The sequence below is a fragment of the Vulpes lagopus genome, chromosome 3 (assembly GCF_018345385.1).
Source record: "Vulpes lagopus strain Blue_001 chromosome 3, ASM1834538v1, whole genome shotgun sequence".
NCBI classification, from domain to species: Eukaryota; Metazoa; Chordata; class Mammalia; order Carnivora; family Canidae; genus Vulpes; species Vulpes lagopus.
Genome location: NC_054826.1, coordinates 100,005,982 through 100,024,293, shown reverse-complemented (window position 1 = coordinate 100,024,293; position 18,312 = coordinate 100,005,982). Strand labels below are relative to the sequence as shown.

At 41.9% G+C, this 18,312-nt stretch overlaps 1 protein-coding gene across 1 annotated transcript; it reads right to left on the bottom strand.

Moving 5' to 3' along the window:
- Positions 1–360: 360 nt before the first annotated feature.
- On the bottom strand, positions 361–16,239 carry ZDHHC4 (zinc finger DHHC-type palmitoyltransferase 4). The gene is made up of 9 exons (XM_041750796.1): positions 16,136–16,239; positions 15,445–15,636; positions 14,942–14,998; positions 14,706–14,829; positions 13,884–13,957; positions 12,836–13,014; positions 9,442–9,567; positions 7,650–7,894; positions 361–705 (listed from the first exon to the last, which is right to left on the bottom strand). The coding sequence occupies exons 3-9, from the start codon at positions 14,986–14,988 to the stop codon at positions 415–417; spliced, it is 1,086 nt and encodes a 361-aa protein (XP_041606730.1). The 5' UTR covers positions 14,989–14,998; positions 15,445–15,636; positions 16,136–16,239; the 3' UTR covers positions 361–414.
- Positions 16,240–18,312: the final 2,073 nt, after the last annotated feature.

The window sequence follows — 18,312 nt, the reverse complement described above, 5'->3', positions numbered from 1 at the left end:
GGCACAACCCCAAGTCACTGAGACTCTCCTGCACACCAGGGGACACAGTACAGACCCCTCCTGTCAGAAACCTAGAGTCTCTAGTGGAAGACCACGGTTAACCAGAACCTCTGCGACGTCCTCTTTGATTCTGCTGGCACCAGGACTTCAAATATACTCCATTCCAACAGGCTGAAGGAACAGAGGATGAGCAAGGGGGATTCTACCACCGGATCTAGCATGGTCCTATAAGGATTAGGCACTCAGTAAACACTAGTTTTCTCTTCTCCTTAACCACTTAAAGCCAATTTATAAACATTCAGAAGCCAGAAAAAAGGCCCCCAAAACCAAAAAACACCACACTAATGCTTACAAAGTATCTATATGTATAAATAAATGTATACTATATTTAAATGGCAGTAACACTTCCCATTCTCAGTTCTTCTTTCTCTCATAAGGTGCAGTGGCAGGTAGGAAGACCTCTCCAAAGTTGCTCCAAAGCCCATGGGAGTGAATGTTCCGGTTGACCTGGGTATCTGCTGATAGGGGCCGGGCCACGTGGCGGCAATGATGGCACCAAGCCCGGTCACCATTGTGCCACTCGTTAGTGGTCTGGTTGGTGGCAGCCAGGTACAAAATAAAGCACAGGTAGCCCCCCAGGAGGAAGCTCAGCATCATGACAAAGCCCAGCATGAAGATAATCCTCGGGAAGGTCAGAAACAGGTACTGGAGGCAAAGAAGAAACAGCATGTTAGGCAGCTAGGCTGTGACACAAGTAAGTAAGCACCTCCCAGCCCTGGCCCATTACATGGACAAGTGTGAGCTGCCCACCCAACTCATCCACCTCCATACACATCTGACCCACCAAACCCCAAACAACTATAAATGGCACTGACAGCCCAAGAGGAAACCCGGGTCTGTACAAGAGTCAAGTAAGATGGGGATCCCTGGGTGGCGCAGCAGTTTCGCGCCTGCCTTTGGCCCAGGGTGCGATCCTGGAGACCCGGGATCGAGTCCCACGTCGGGCTCCCGGTGCATGGAGCCTGCTTCTCCCTCTGCCTGTGTCTCTGCCTCTCTCTCTCTCTCTGTGACTATCTTAAATAAATAAAAATTAAAAAAAAAAAAAAGAGTCAAGTAAGATAAATGAAATCTGTAATGGAAGGAAAAGGGAAAGGATACTCAGGAGATGGTGCTTTGCCAGTTAACTATTTGTAAAATAAAGACAAACACAGATCTTAGTTCATGCATCAAAATAAAGTCCAGATGGACAGAGGAGATCAATCTCTCTCTCAACACAATACGACTACAGAAATACATGCATGAGAGTATTCACTGTAGTGATTTTAACAGGCCTTCTTCCTAAAAGAAACATGTTAAAAAGTCCACCCATGGGGAAGAGTAAAACCCTAGGATAGTCATACTATGGAATAATAGCCAATAAAATGAGGTCAATTTCCATGTACTCATCTGGAAAAGACATTGGTAAGATACTGCCAATGCGAAAGACAAAAGGCAAGGATTCACAATGGGATCATATTCAAGTAAAAACAAAAACAGACTCCATGAAGGTGTGTGACTGTATACACACAGGAAAAAAGCCTGAAATGTGTATACCAAACTACAAAGATGGTTGCCTCTGGGGAGGGGAGGGGTTAGAGACCTCGGTTTTTTGTTTTTTCTAAAGAGATTTTAAATTTTATGCTTCTCCCTCCAGCTTTATTGAAATATAATTGACATGACATTGTGAAAGTTTAAAGGTGTACAACGTAACATGCAGCAAATGATCACAAGGTTAATACACCTATCACCACACAGTTACAATTTTTTTGTGTGATGAGAACTTCTAAAACCCATTCTCTTAGCAACTTTCAAGTTTACAACACAGTACTATAAACTACAGTCACCAGGCTATACATCAAATCCCCAGGATTTACTCATCTTTCAACTATAAGTTTGTACCTCTGACCACCTATGCCCACTTTCCCTGTTCTCTGCCTTTTCATTTTAAATGCTTCTGGACTGCTTGAATCTTTATAATTTATTTTTTATAATAAAGAAAATGAATTTTGAAAGGGTTCAATATTTTTGAAAGTCACGAGTAAAAGCAGATGCATCTCTTGACAGGAGAGAACTTCTAACTGAAGTTACAAAGAAAAGAGATTTGATAAGAAAGGATTTCTGCATTTTTTTATACAAAAAAAGATACACAGGGCAGCCCGGGTGGCTCAGGGGTTTAGCACCGCCTTCAGCCCAGGACGTGATCCTGGAGACCTGGAGTCGAGTCCCAGGTCGGGTTTCCTGCATGGGGCCTGCTTCTCCCTCTGCCTGTGTCTCTGCCTCTCTCTCTGTGTCTCTCATGAATAAATAAATAAAATCTTAAAAAAAAAAAAAAAAAAAAGATATACAAATGAAAACAAATACAAGAATGAACTATCATTACTATATGATCTCAAATCAAAAGTAATGTTAGGGGGATCCCTGGGTGGCTCAGCGGTTTGGCGCCTGCCTTTGGCCCAGGGCATGATCCTGGAGTCCCGGGATCGAGTCTCATGTCAGGCTCCCTGAATGGAGCCTGCTTCTCTCTCTGCCTGTGTCTCTGTCTCTGTCTCTCTCTCATAAATAAATAAATCTTTTTTAAAAAGTAATATTAGTATCAAATAGGTAAACAGTTAAAGGACATAAGTCATAAAAGCAGATCTATAGATGATTGACAAACAAGAAAACTAATCAACAGCAACAAAAGAAATAGTTTTTAGAAAGGGTAAACCATATTTTCCCACCACACTAGAAGCACTTGCCACCACTGGGCATCCTCAGTGCCTGCTCTGATGCAACAAAATGAACATGGACAAATCACTCTAAGCAGAAGGTTTTTAAAAAAGCAATCTGACTATATTAAAATCAAAAGATCTGTAAATGTTAATAATCTCTGACCCAGTATTTATATTTTTTGGAACCTATCCTACAGAAAATCTTAAGTACAAAAACAAAACCATATACACAGATGACCCACTGCAAAGGGGAAAATGCACTTCATCAATGGAGACAGCTGGGTGTCACTGGTCCTCTGTTCCACCTGATGGGAAGCAATATGAAATACACATTCTTTCCAAAAATACTTAACCTGAATCTATGCAGGGCTCTAGAACTAACTTCCAGTTCACATTAATATTAAGGAATAGAGAAAAATCAGTTGACAAAAGTAGGAAAAAGGCAAATTTGTAACAAGGGACATTCTAAAAGACAGCTATTAAATGTCAATTTCACAAAAAAAGGTTGGGGCCATTATTTTAGAGAGACTGAGAAGAACATTCAAATGCAAAGAGTAACTATGAGGTGGGTTCTGGTTCACGGAGGTAAAAAAGCTATAAAAGACACATTTGAGAGATGTCTGGGTGGCTCAGCGGTTGAGCCTCTGCCTTTGGCTCAGGGCCTGATCCTAGAAGCGGGCTCCCTGCCTACAGCCTGCTTCTTTCTCTGCCTGTGTCTCTTCCTCTCTTTCTCTCCATATCTCTCATGAATAAATAAATAAAATCTTAAAAAAAAACATTTGAAAAAAAGAAAGAAAAAGACAACAGGGAAATTTGAATATGGATTAGATGATTTATTATATATTTACTACATATTCTATGTTTGTTATACAGATTTATTACTTTTCTTTTCTTTCTTTTTTTTTTTTTATTTATTTATTCTTGAGAGATAGAAGGAGAGACAGAGCCAGAGACAGAGGCAGAGACACAGGCGGAGGGAGAAGCAGGCTCCATGCACCGGGAGCCCGACGTGGGATTCGATCCCGGGTCTCCAGGATCGCGCCCTGGGCCAAAGGCAGGCGCCAAACCGCTGCGCCACCCAGGGATCCCCGATTTATTACTTTTCTTAGGTAAGATAACCTAATTGTAGTTAAGGTGACATTCTTTAAAAATGCACATTCACATATTGAAGGGCAAAGCAACATGACGTCTCCAATTTATGATCCCGACATGCAGCTTGATCCCACCACCCTGAGATTACAACCCAAACAGAAATCAAGAGTCAGATGCTTAACGGACTAAGCTACCCAGTTGCTTCATAACTGAAAGAAATTTTAAGAATAAAAATTACTCAAGGTTGAAATGACGAGGTTGTTGCTACACATCTATCGGAATGGCTAAAATGAAAAATAGTGATAACATTAGGTGCTGGCAAAAATGCAGAGAAACCAGTCCCTCCTCCATCACTGGTGAGGATGTACAATGGTACAACCACTCTGAAAAAGAGTATGGTGGTCCTTTCTAAGACTTAAAATAGACCTATCATCAACCCAACAATCACAGTGAAGACAGATCATTACACAGGAACTTGTAAATGGGAATGTTCAATGCCGCTTTTTGCAGCTGATGGCCTTCAAAGGGTGAATGGTTAAACAAAGCATGGACTACTATACAGCAATAAAAAGGAACCCTAGATCCATGCAACTGTTCTCATGGACCTCAAGGAAATTGCACTGAGTGAAGAAACAAACTTCAAAAAGATACTGTATGATTCCATTTATGTAACAATCATGAAATAACATTATAACAGAGATGGAGAAGGGAGTAGTGGTGCCAAGCATTAGGGATATGGAGAAGAAGCTGTAGCTATAAAGGGTAACACAAGGGAGTCTGTGGCGATGGATAATAGAGCATGCTAGTGGTGGGTTATTTGTGCACATGTGACAAATTGCACAGAGCTATATACACACACCAGGCAACAGATTCTTACATAAAACATTCTTACAATAAACACATATGTAATTCCTGAAATCTAACTGGCCCTGGGGATTGTGCCAAAGTCAATTGCTTGGTTTTGGCCTTGTGCTGTATACGGATGCTGGCATGGGAAGAGGGGCTAAAGAGTGTATAGACTTCCTGTGTGTCTCTTTATAATCTCCTGTAAATCTATAATTATTTCAAAATAAATTTTAAAAAAAACTAGCTTTAAGACTGTGTACTTTATCATATTAAGACAGTATCCTGGGACGCCTGGGTGGCTCAGTGGTTAAGCGACTGCCTTCAGCTCAGGGCATGATCCTGGAGTTCCGGGATCAAGTCCTACATTGGGCTCCCTGCATAGAGCCTGCTTCTCCCTCTGCCTAAGTCTCTGCTTCCCTCCTGTGTCTCTCATGAATGATAAATAAAATCTTTTTTTTTTTTTAAAGACAGTATCCTTCAATTCTTATTGTCTGAGTGCTTTTATTAGAATGAGTGTTGAATTCTGTGAAAGGCTTTTCAGCATCTAGAGAAATAATCACGTCATTGTTCTTTATATTTAATAATGCTATATAAAACATTAATCAATTTCCTAATATTGAACCAAACTTGCATTCATGGACTACATCTCACTTGTTCATGGTATTTTATTATCTTTAAAATGAAATAAATAAATAAATAAAATCTTTTTTTAAAAAAAAAGAAAAAGAAAAAGAAAAAACACTCAAGAAGAAGCAACCAGTTACCTAAAATAGTGACTGCTCATAAGCTACTTCCCATAAATGCAACAGAAATCTTTTAGCCATAAAAGATTTGAGTTTTTATAAGAAGCCTATATAAAAGATTTGAGTTTTTAGGGATCCCTGGGTGGCGCAGCGGTTTGGCGCCTGCCTTTGGCCCAGGGCGCGATCCTGGAGACCCGGGATCGAATCCCACGTCGGGCTCCCGGTGCATGGAGCCTGCTTCTCCCTCTGCCTGTGTCTCTGCCTCTCTCTCTTTCTCTCTGTATGACTATCATAAATAAATAAATAAATAAATAAATAAATAAATAAATAAATAAATAAAATTAAAAAAAAAAAAAAAAGATTTGAGTTTTTATAAGAAGCCTATGTTATTGTAAATCAATTTTTGACAAGGGTGCCAAAACAATTCAATGAACAAAGAAGGGTATCTTTAACAATAGATGCTGGGACACTAAAAGTATCAAGAGAGATCCCAACCCTACAAAACATACAAAAATTGACTCAAAAAAGGATCAAAGACCTAAATGTAAGAGTTAAATATATAAACACAAGAATACATAAGTATAAATCTTCATGACCTTGGAGCAGGCAACAGATTCTTACATATGACACCAAAGCATAAGCAACAACAACAACAAAATACCCTAAACTTAAAATACGGAACTTTTTTGTTTCAAAGAAAGCTATCCAAAAAATGAAAAACCCACAGAATGGGAAAAAATACTTGCTAATCCTACATCTGAGATGGGTCAAGTGTCCAGGATATACAAAGAATTCTTACAACACAAGAAAACAACCCAATTAAAAAATGAGCTTCTCCTGTAAATCTTCTTTTCCAAAGAAGACAAATAAGTGGCTAAGAAACACACAAAAAGAGGCTCAGCATTATTAAGTCAACAGGGAAGTGCAAATCAACTCACAAGGGCACCGCTTTACATCCATTAGGATGACTTTAATCAAAAAGACATAATAACAAGTTGGAACCTTCATATACAGATGGTAGGAATGTAAAATGGTGAAGATACTTTGGAAAACAACCTGGCAGCTCCTCAAATGACTACAAGTATAGTGACCATATGACCTAACAATTCTACTCCTGGGTATGACTCAAGAGCAATGGAAACCTCTATCCACACAAAAGCTTGTACACAGATGTTCACAGCACCCTTATTCAAAAATAAAAAGTGAAAACATTCAAATGTCCATAATTAATAAATGAATAAAATGTGGTATACATCTACACAGTGGAATATTATTTAGCCTCAAAAAGGAGTGAAATATTGATTCATGCTACAACACAGATGAACCTTGAACACATTATGCTAAGAAAAAGAAGCCAGTCCAAGGCCACAAATGTCCAACTACATTTATGTGAAATGCCCGGAAAAGGCAAATCCATAAACACAAAAAGCCAGTTAGTGGTTACAAGGAAAGAGAGGGGTGGAGAGTAACTGGTAATAGGTAAGAGTTTATTTCTTGGGTGATGAAATGTTCTGAAATTAAATGGTGGTGGTGGTTACACAACTCTGAACCACTAGATCTTATACTTTGAAAGGATGAATTTTAGGGGCACCTGGTTGACTCTTGATCTTGGGGTCATGAGTTTAAACCCCACATTGAGTGTGAAGATTACTAAAAAAAAAATAAACTTAAGGATGAATTTTATAGCACACGTATTATATATCAATTTAAAAAATTATATATTGGAGTGTCTCAGTACTAAGTTGGTTAAGCATCCAACTCTTGATTTCAGCTCGTCATGATCTCACGATTGTGAGACTGAGTCCTGTGTTGAGGGTGCTTTCTTTCTCTCTCTCTATCTTAATCTAAAATAATAAATAAAATCTTAAGTAAATAAATAATAAAAATTTTATTTTATTATTTTTTAAAGATTTATTTATTTATTCATGATAGACATAGAGAGAGAGAGAGAGGCAGAGACACAGGAGGAGGGAGAAGCAGGCTCCATGCTGGGAACCCAACGTGGGACTTGATTCCAGGACTCCAGGATCGCACCCTGGGCCAAAAGCAGGTGCCAAACCGCTGAGCCACCAAGGGTCTCCAATAAAATTTTTAAAATTATATATTGACTTTTAAAAAAGGAATAGCTCCATCTTTTGACTGGGAAAATGACCTTTTTCCAATTTTGAAACCTAATATCAGAAACACATCCCACAACACAACTACCTGAATTAATTACCTGAATAAGAAAGAAAATATCAACAGCCTGGAAGTGTCCAAGGTGATCAATGTAAGTCTCCAAATACAAGTCAGACAACACCACCAACTGGACCAGAAACACAGTGCTCACGATGGCCATGGTGGCTGCTGAGGCTGTCAATGTCAAGAGGTAGAGGAGGAAGTACCTGGCGTTCCAGGCTCCAATGCAGTTGTTCACCCAAACACAGTGGTGGTCAAAACGGTGCACACACCTGTTACACACACCTGCACAGAAACAAGAGTGCAAAAACACTGAGTTAGTCCTTGATGAAAAATGAGACAAAAAGCACACTTACAGAGATTTTTAGACTGACTACTGGCAGTATGAGCTGGAAGAAATGGTGGCTGCTATCACCAAGCTCTTAAAACCGCAGTGTCCAATAAAGTAGCCACGAGCCACAGGTGGGTATTAAGCACTTGAAATGTGGCTACAAGAAAAAATTTGGAAGAATATTCTGTTGATACTGATAAATTTAGAGTTTTTCAATTCATGCAATGCTCCTTTAAGTTCAACATGAGTAATACTGATATGACACAAGAGTTAGTGAACTTAACTTGGACAGATTTTTTTTTTTTTAAGATTTATTTATTTATTTATGATAGACACAGAGAGAGAGAGAGAGAGAGGCAGAGACACAGGCAGAGGGAGAAGCAGGCTCCATGCCAGGAGCCCGACACGGGACTCGATCCCAGGACTCCGGGACCGCGCCCTGGGCCAAAGGCAGGCGCTAAACCGCTGAGCCACCCAGGGATCCTGGACAGACAGAATTTTAAAACTGAGGCTTTAAAGTCAAATCAATTCTTCAGATAAAGACAAATTATTGAGGCACCTATGTGGCTCAGTTGGTTAAGCATGTGCCTTCAGCTCAGGTCATGATCTCAGGCTCCTGGAGTCAAGCCCCATACTGGGCTCCCTCTAAGCGGGGAATCTGCTTATCTCTCTCTCTCTGCCCCTCCATCCACTTGTGTAAGCATATGCACATTCTCTCTCAAATAAATAAAATCTTTTTTTTTTAAAGGTTGAACTGTTACGTGGGTATTAAACAGAAATAATTTTTTGGTACTGATTCAGTAACCAAAAAACTTCTGAGAATTTCTAGAATAACTTGGGTATGTGAATCTGCTCTTCCGACAGCAAATTTTATGAAATCTAAATACAGATCAAGTATTTCCAAGGAAAATTTAGTGTCTCAATTGAGATGTGCTGTAAATGGAAAATATGTATCAGATTTCAAAGACAGTATGAAAAAGAGAACATAAACTATCCCATGAATGATTTTTTATACTGACTACACATTAAAATGATATTTTAGATATGTTAGGTTAAATAAAATATATAATTAAATCCAATGTTGCCTCATTTTACTTTTGTAATGTGGCTACTAGAAAATTTAAATCACATATGTGGCTCATGATATATTTTTGTTGGATGGCACTAGTCTAGAATCTCGGCTATTCCCCAGAAGAGTAGGTTCTGCCAGGGCTAAAATCTGCAAACACAACATCCCACAGAAATTCCTACTGGGCCACATGCCCTACCACATGGCAAAGGAAGGGCTGTTCTGCCCAGGGCTGAGCTGCCCATTACACAAGAACATTAAGAACTTACCTTCAGTCATCTGAAAGAAACAATTTGGCCTCTACAAGCAGTGGCTGTCCCATGCTGGGAGACCAAGGGCCCTGCTTTTGGATTTCTGTAACATTCCCTTACTGAGAAAGCCCACATATTTGCTGTGCAAGGCTAGAGCTGGAGCAATCAAAGCCAAACTTACTGCAGTGTTTGGATCGTGCTGGTTTCCTTAAATTGCACGTAGAGCACTTCATATTCTTTAAGAACATCACTTCATCGAATTCATAAACTTGAAGAAACAGTAACTCATTTGCTTTCGTTATGGTACCTGAAAAAAGTAAGGACAAACATCAGTTCCAAGCAACATGGTTGACTAAACATTCACAAAATCTGTCCTGACAAAGTGCAACTAAGACTTCTATATTTAACATTCTAAATAACTCACTTTAAAATAAATAGCTTTACTGAGATACAATTCATAAACCCAATTTACCCATTTAAAGTACACAATTCAACAGTTTTTAGTATATTCAGTTATGCAATGATCATCACAATCAATTTTATTTATTTTTATTTTTTTATTTTATTTTTTTTTAAGATTTTATTTATTTATTCATGATAGACACAGAGAGAGAGAGAGAGAGAGAGAGAGAGACAGAGACACAGGCAGAGGGAGAAGCAGGCTCCATGCTGGGAGCCCGATGCGGGACTCGATCCCGGGACTCCAGGATCGCGCCCTGGGCCAAAGGCAGGAGCTAAACCACTGAGCCACCCAGGGATCCCCCACAATCAATTTTAGAACATGTTTATCGCTTTAAAAAGAAAGCCCTTAGGGGTGCTTGGGTGGCTCAGTTGGTTAAGTGCCCACTTTCACTTCAAGTCATGATCCCAGGATCCTGGGGTCAAGTTCCACACTGGGCTCCTCCTCAGGGCTCCCTGCTCTACAGAGAATATGCTTCTCCCTCTCTCTCCGTTCCTCCCACTCTCCTCACTTGAGGTCTCTCTCTCTCTCTCTCTCTCAGATAAATAAAATCTTTTTTTTAAGATTTTTATCTTAAAAAATCTTTAAAAATCTTAAAAAAAAACTTTACTCTTAAAAAAAAGATTTTATTTATTTATTCATGAGAGAAACAAAGAGAGAGAGAAAGAGAGAGAAAGAGAGAGAGGCAGAGACACAGGCAGAGGGAGAAGCAGGCTCCACACAGGAAGCCCGACGTGGGACTCGATCCCAGTCTCCAGGATCACGCCCTGGGCTGAAGGCAGCACTAAACCACTGAACCACCCGGGCTGCCCTAAATAAAATCTTTAAAAAAAAAAAAAAAGAAAAGGAAAAAGAAAGAAAGAAAAGAAAGAAAAGAAAGAAAAGAAAGGAAAGAAAGAAAGAAACCCCTTAGCAGTCACCCCATTTCTCTTGAATCCTAGGTCTTGGCAATCACTAATCTACTTTCCGTCTCCATGCATTTGCCTTGTTTGAATATTTCATATAAATGGAATCATACAACTTGTGGTCTTTTGTATCTGGCTTCTTTCATTTAGCATAGTTTTTCAAGGTTCCTCTAAGTTCTAACATATATCACTCCTTCCCGTTACAGAATACTGTTCCATGGAGAAGGCACATCACATTTACCTATTCACCAGTTGATGGACACTTGGTGCTTCAAGGACAGGAAAGCTTAAAAGTAAAGGCATGGAAAAAAGATACCAAGCAAATATCCCCCCACTCCCCAAAAAAAAGGGTAAGGGGCACCTGGGTGGCTCAGTCAGTTAAGCATCTGACTCCTGATCTTGGCTCAGGTCATGATCTCAGAGTCATGAGACTGAGCCCTGCATTGGGCTTCACACTGGGCATGGAGCCTGCTTAAGATTCTCTCTCTCCCTCTCCCCCTCTTAAAAAAATAAAAGTGTAATAATATTAATATCAGACCAAAAAAGAACAAAGAACAATACTAGTAACAAAGAGACAAATACCCACCATTTGCTTCAACGTGGATGGAACTGGAGGGTATTATGCTGAGTGAAGTAAGTCAATCGGAGAAGGACAAACATTATATGTTCTCATTCATTTGGGGAATATAAATAATAGTGAAAGGGAATATAAGGGAAGGGAGAAGAAATGTGTGGGAAATATCAGAAAGGGAGACAGAACATAAAGACTCCTAACTCTGGGAAACGAACTAGGGGTGGTGGAAGGGGAGGAGGGTGGGGGGTGGGGGTGAATGACGGGCACTGAGGGGGGGCACTTGACGGGATGAGCACTGGGTGTTATTCTGTATGTTGGTAAATTGAACACCAATAAAAAATAAATTTATTATAAAAAAATATTCAAGGAAAAAGGAATACCAATTCTAAACTTGAATGCATATAATATAAAAATATATATTATATATACCTACACACACATACGCACATATACAACAGCTTCAAAATAAGTAAAATCAAAACTGACTGCCAGAAGAAACCTCAAATCTATCATCAAAATGAGATAACATGGGACGCCTGGGTGGCTCAGCAGTTGAGCACATGCCTTTGGCTCAGGGCATGATCCCCGGACCTGGGATTGAGTCCCACATTGGGCTCCCTGCGTGGAGCCTGCTTTTCCCTCTGCCTATGTCTCTGCTTCTCTCTCTCTCTCTGTCTCTCATGAATAAATAAATAAAATCTTTTAAAAAAAAAGTTGAATAACAAAATGAGATAACATACTTGTCAGTAACTGAGTAACCAAAAAAATTAATACAAATATAAAAGATTTGAACATAATTAACAAACTTGATCTAATGGACTCACATGCTGTCTACACCAGGAACTAGAAAATACACTCTTTCTTTTTTTTTTTTTAATGTTATTGCTGTGTTTTACCTTTTTTTTTTTAAAGACCTTTTATTTTATTTACTCATGAGAGATACAGAGCGAGAGAGAGAGGCAGAGACACAGGCAGAGGGAGAAGCAGGCTCCATGCAGGGAGCCCGACGTGGGACTCAATCTCGGGTCTACAGGATCACACCGTGGGTTGCAGGTGGCGCTAAACCGCTGCGCCACCGAGGCTGCCCAAATACACACTCTTTCAAGCCCACAGGGTCATTTACAAAAATAACACATAACTGATATGATGCAATAAAATTTGTAAAAGAGGGGCAGCCCTGGTGGTGCAGTGGTTTAGCGCCACCTGCAGCCCAGGGCTTGATCCTGGAGACCCTGGATTGAGTCCCACATCAGGCTCTCTGTATGATGCCTGCTTCTCCCTCTGCCTGTGTCTCTGCCTCTCTCTCTCTCTGTCTCTATGAATAAATAAATAAAATCTTTAAACAAAAATTGTAAAAGAAACAGAGCCATACAGACCACAAACTCTCTATATAACACAATTACTAGTGAAGTACCAAAAAATAAACTAAAAAAGTATATGGAAAATTTTAAGCAGTTCTAAATAATCTATGAATCATAGAAGAAAAAAATAAAATCAGAAGACAATCACAATGAAAAGATCATGAAAACACTACATATCTTATCTTTTATGAAGTCCCCGGAGGCCTCACTAGTCTGTAGCACTGCAAGAGTAATGTTGATTGTCACCAGTCTCCATACCGAAAGCTTCAACTTACCAGGGTCACTTACACAGCTGAGAGTGAAAAACACCAGGTTTATAATCAGCAGAAAATAGGGCAGAAGAAGGTAACACAAGGAGAACTCCAGCTCTCGACAGTAGCCAAATATTTCCCAGGTGTATTCACTGTAAACCATCCCTTGCAAGATGAGGTGCAGGATAATGAAGGTGTGGTTTCTGAAAGGAAACGGGTACATGGCTTGTTCACAGGGCCTTCTTCATAAAGAAATCATATAATATTAAACTGAACCCAGAGCCAACCACATCTTTTGAGCTTGAGATAATAGCAAGAATTACATAAGAGACAATGTGAGACAATTCTCATAGTACCTAGCAAGACTCAGTACTCAATAGATGCTATCTATTATTATCAATTTTTTTTTTTTTAGGATTTTAATTATTTAGGGAAAGTGTGAGACCAGGGGAAGGGGCAGAGGGAGAGAGACTCTCAAGCAGACTCCACGCTAAGTGTGGAGCTCAAAGCAGGGCTTAATCCCATGACCCTGAGATGATGACTTGAACCAAAATCAAGAGGTGGATGGCTCCACTGTCTGAGCCACCCAGGCACCCTTATTATCTTTATTAGGAATTGAGGTATCAGGATATATATCTCTTCACAGAAATGCATGCAATATATTGCCACTCTAAATATTTCAGTGAAAACTCCAGAAATAAAAGGCAGATTATGAGGAGAGGTCCTGAACCTAGGAGTCTTGATCCTTTCCAGCCTCCTTCCCCAAACCATGGCTGGAAACCAACAAGGAGCTTCCTGAAGCGAGAGGACAGCAACAATTAAAAATCAAACGAGGAAAGAAGATAGTATTTTTTTTAAGATTTTATGTACTTATTGAGGGGGGGAGCAAAGGGAGGGGCAGAGGGAGAGAATCTTAAGTAGGCCCTGTGCCTAGCACAGAGTCCGACTTGGGGCTCAATCTCAGGACCCTAAGATCATGACCTGAGCTGAAACCAAGAGTCGGATGCTTAACCAATGAGCAATCTGGATGCCCCAAAAAGAAGACAGCATTTAAACTCTGAAATATAAATACCGTGTACGGAAGAGGTAATGAAGCAATTTTGGCATAGCTCTCTGAAGGCATTTTGGAATTATACAGGAAATTATCTAAAACACAAAAGAATTCATTGTCATTTGTCATTCCCCCACTCCCATAATAGATGCTTCACTTTCAGCTGGTGATATTTGGTGATTTGCACTTCTGCATATGGGCAGAGAAGAGATTTAAGAGAGAATAAAATGCAGGGCTTCCCTCAGCCGGTCTTTCTCTAATGCCAGCTCCTCTGTTTTCACCTAACTCCAGAGAAAACACCATGTCAGGGTGTTCAGGCAAAGGAAGGAGAGCAGAGGAGCTGGATTAGGTAATGTTAATGTGAACTCCACTCCTTTCCTGCTTTGGGTTCAATCCTAGGTCCGAGTCCATCTGTAATCACTGGGCATTAGCCCAGGTTACCCCCCAAGTCAACCCCTTCCCAAAGGCTGATGACCTCAACTTTGCTCACTTTGATCCTTGAAGGAGTGTGGGCAGCCTGATGCTCAGCTTCTTAATCATACAGCTCCCTGTTCCACCCATCCAGCCCCTCCATGCAGACTCTGTTCACATCCATGCCCAACTACAGGCATCAAATCCAGAGAAAAATAGCCAACCTTAAGAATGTTATCTTCTCTCAAAGCAACATCACAAGATTACTTTCAAAAGCAACAAAACCCAGAAAATTTCAAAAATTACATAGCTGCCATAAGTGAAGTGAACAAATGAATAAAAATGGCATCTCCTTTTTGTTTCATCAGGGAACTGGTGAGCCTTTTAGATTGGTGGTAGTGAAAATCCAGTGTCCCCAAGAATCATCGTTACCTGTGCTCCTCCTCTGACTACACCTTTCAGGTAATGGGTTTTTGAGCAGATGCATACTGTAACAACACCAATCAGCACCAAAACCAGGTAGAACAAGAAGAGAACCAAGAAGTCCATCCTGAGGCTACAAAGAAACAGAAAGAGTGTGACTACTACTGAGGGATATATTCCATCGCGCATATTCTCAGACATCAACTCCATAAATGGTTCCCAAAACAGAATTCATCAGCACTTACGCACGTACTGCTGAGGCCTCCCAGATGGTCCAGAGCTCCCTTTCCATCAAGAATTTCCTAATCAAAAAAAGAATTTCCTAATCAAACCACTGTGATTTATTTAGGGCATCTCCTGCCTGCAAATTACCAAAAAAAGGGGGGGGGAATATGCAAAATGTATACATCTTCCCTCCTACCCATAACAAATCATCTTTGTACTTAAATATAAACTTGCATAGATATTGCTACCGAATGTACCCCAAAAGAATCTACTGACCATGCTACTGGTACAAGCATCCCCTAGTGGCAGTCCCAGGACTCACTCCCACGACTCACTCCCACAACAATCGTGGCTCACCCACGGGGACTAGAGTCAACACACAGGCTTGTATTAACTGGAAAAGGTTACTTTTGGCCTTAGCAGATATCATTCAGGCCCGGACTTCCACCAAGTTTGGTAAGATAACCAAACTACAAACTATTCACAAGATAAGACAGAGGAAACAAAGAAGAGCAATTCTCACGAGGCGATTCAGGGTCCCCGGCCTACGTAGTTCTCGTTTGGATAATTTTCTACTGGCAGCTAGGGCATTCCTTCTCTCAATATTCAAGGAGAATTCAAACAGCATCTCCTCTTGGGCAGCGGCATGTGCCTGGCACAACAGGTGGCAGCCAAAGCTGCAGGAGGCATGGTTCTCCTAGAAGGCTGGATCTGGCTGCAGAGACATCGATAAAGCACTCACATAATAAAACAGGGTGGGAGTCAAAGGTGGTATAAATGGTGGAAAATAACTTGAAATGTTGAGATTCCCCCCCCTCCCCCGCGCGCGGGGGTGTTGAGATCCAGCGGGGTGAACCGGGTTATACGACTTTGGCAGGAAAAGTTAATTGGGAAGAATAAGCCAGTACCCTCGGATCCCGGGTCCTACCCCTAATCCCTAAGGTGTCCACTCTGGCCACCGGACAGAATGCCTTTCCGAGGCTGCACTCTCCGAGGGTCCCGGCGGGTGGGCTTGGCCGAAGCTCTCCCCCGGGGCCGGGACCCTGAGTGGGAGGCGGGGTGCAGACGGAGCAAAGGGGATACGGTGGGTGGCAGGGTGGAGGTGGGCCTGCGACCACACACACACACACACACACGGTGGAAGGGCGGATTAGACAAGGAGACAGACGCCCCTGGGCCAACTAGTATCAAAAAACCCTCAAAGGCGGCCTTACCGCCGGAATGGGCCAACGGCCAGTCGCACCCAAGCGGCGCCTTCAAGGAGCTTCTCTAGACTTCCGGCGGGCCTGTGACCTCACTCGGGGCGCCGGCAGCCAAGCCGACTTCCGGCGGAAGTGCGGTCCAGCGGGCAGCTGCTGGGGGCGGGCTTGCGGCGGGCGTTTGTTTGCCTTTCTGGAGGAGTTGTCACTAGCTGCCCGCCTTGGCTCCTCCAGAAGAGGAGGTCGGGTTTGAGGGACGGAAAAAATCGCGCTTTGCAATACTATTGCCAGAAATCTTAGAAAAAGACGATCCTAAGCCAGTGCGGGTGTTGTGAAGCGCGCCGAGTATAGCCCAGCCACGCGGGACCCCGGCTGACCCATGGCGGGTACACTTAGGGGCGCCTCTGCCGTGTCTTCGCGATGGGCACGACTAGCTTTGCTTTGTGCCAGTCGCCCCACTGGGATCTGTCCGAACCGTCCCCGTGTCTTTGCTCCTGCTGTCTCAAAACAGCTCTGAACGTCCAGCCCCTGGGAACAGTGACAATTGCTTGACTACAAACCTGGAGGATAAGAAGGAAGTCTGTTTAAGGATAGTTGGTCCGGGGGTGGAAAGAGCTGCTTCCAAACATAGCATCGAGAAGGCCCCTGTGGGGTGTCCCTTTGCTCCGAACCCCTCTGAATCCGCGGAGACCAGTAGTCTATTCTTGATGCCTCTGAAGAGCTGTCAAGCCTGTCCTCCCTTTGAGGGGGGACTGTCTGATCTCCAAACGCTAGCTTTCAGGCTCTTCTCTACCTACCCCAGCTTCTCGATTCCTTTTCTTTTTCCTTTTTAAGAAACTTACAAGCGGGGTGCCTTCTGGTACATGGTGTGCAAAGCCTTCATGAGCTCCTGGACACAGAACTGAGAAAACAAAACCTGCAAATCAGAGGCCGTGATGCCGCGGGGGGAATACTGGTTAGGGATGGAAGGTCATCCCATGTCCGGAGTGGGCTGCATCGCATCACTGTCTCCAGATGACTCATCACCCTGCTGATTAATTCTGAGCTGGTAGTTAAGTATTTGGGGTTACTTTTTTTGGCTCATCAATGCAGAACTGTATTTTTATCCCCATTCATTTTCCTCGGGATGGTTTCAGTGGAGACTTAACTTTGAATCTTGGTTGGATCACCTATAGCATTTTGCACTGGGTATATATATATATATATATATATATATATATATATATATAGTTAATGAGAGACAGAGAGAGAGAGAGAGCACAGCAGAGACACAGGCAGAGGGAGAAGCAGACTCCATGCAGGATGCCGGACATGGGACTCGATCCCGGGTCTCCAGGATCACACCCTGGGCGGAAGGCAGCACTAAACTGCTGAGCCACCCGGGCTGCCCTGGGTTGTCTTTAATTATTTAAAATTTACACAAGAAATACAATGCTATGTTCATATAAAAAAAATAAACAACCAAACTATACAAAACTGTTCCTTGAACACTGCCCCCAAATCCCAGTCCCTAGACAAAATTAATCATTTATTTGGGAGGTATGTACCTCCCAAAATTCTTTTAGATATTTATTCATAAATACTTTTTATTGGGATCCCTGGGTGGCGCAGCGGTTTGGCGCCTGCCTTTGGCCCAGGGCGCGATCCTGGAGACCCGGGATCGAATCCCACGTTGGGCTCCCGGTGCATGGAGCCTGCTTCTCCCTCTGCCTGTGTCTCTGCCTCTCTCTCTATCTCTCTGTGACTATCATAAATAAATAAAAAAAAAAATTAAAAAAAAATAAAATAAATACTTTTTATTTATTTTATTTTATTTTTTTTATGATAGAGAGAGAGAGAGAGAGACAGGCAGAGACATAAGCAGAGGGAGAAGCAGGCTCCATGCACCGGGAGCCCAACATGGGATTCGATCCCAGGTCTCCAGGATGGCACCCTGGGCCAAAGGCAGGCGCTAAACCGCTGCGCCACCCAGGGATCCCCATAAATACTTTTTTTAAAAAAATATTTTATTTATTTATTCATGAGAGACACAGAGAGAGGCAAAGACATAGGCAGAAGGAGAGCCTGATGCGGGACTTGATCCTGAGACTCCAGGATCACGCCCTGAGCCAAAGGCAGACGCTCAACCGCTGAGCCACCCAGGTGTCCCATATTCATAAATATGTGAATTCAACACATATATATTGAGTACC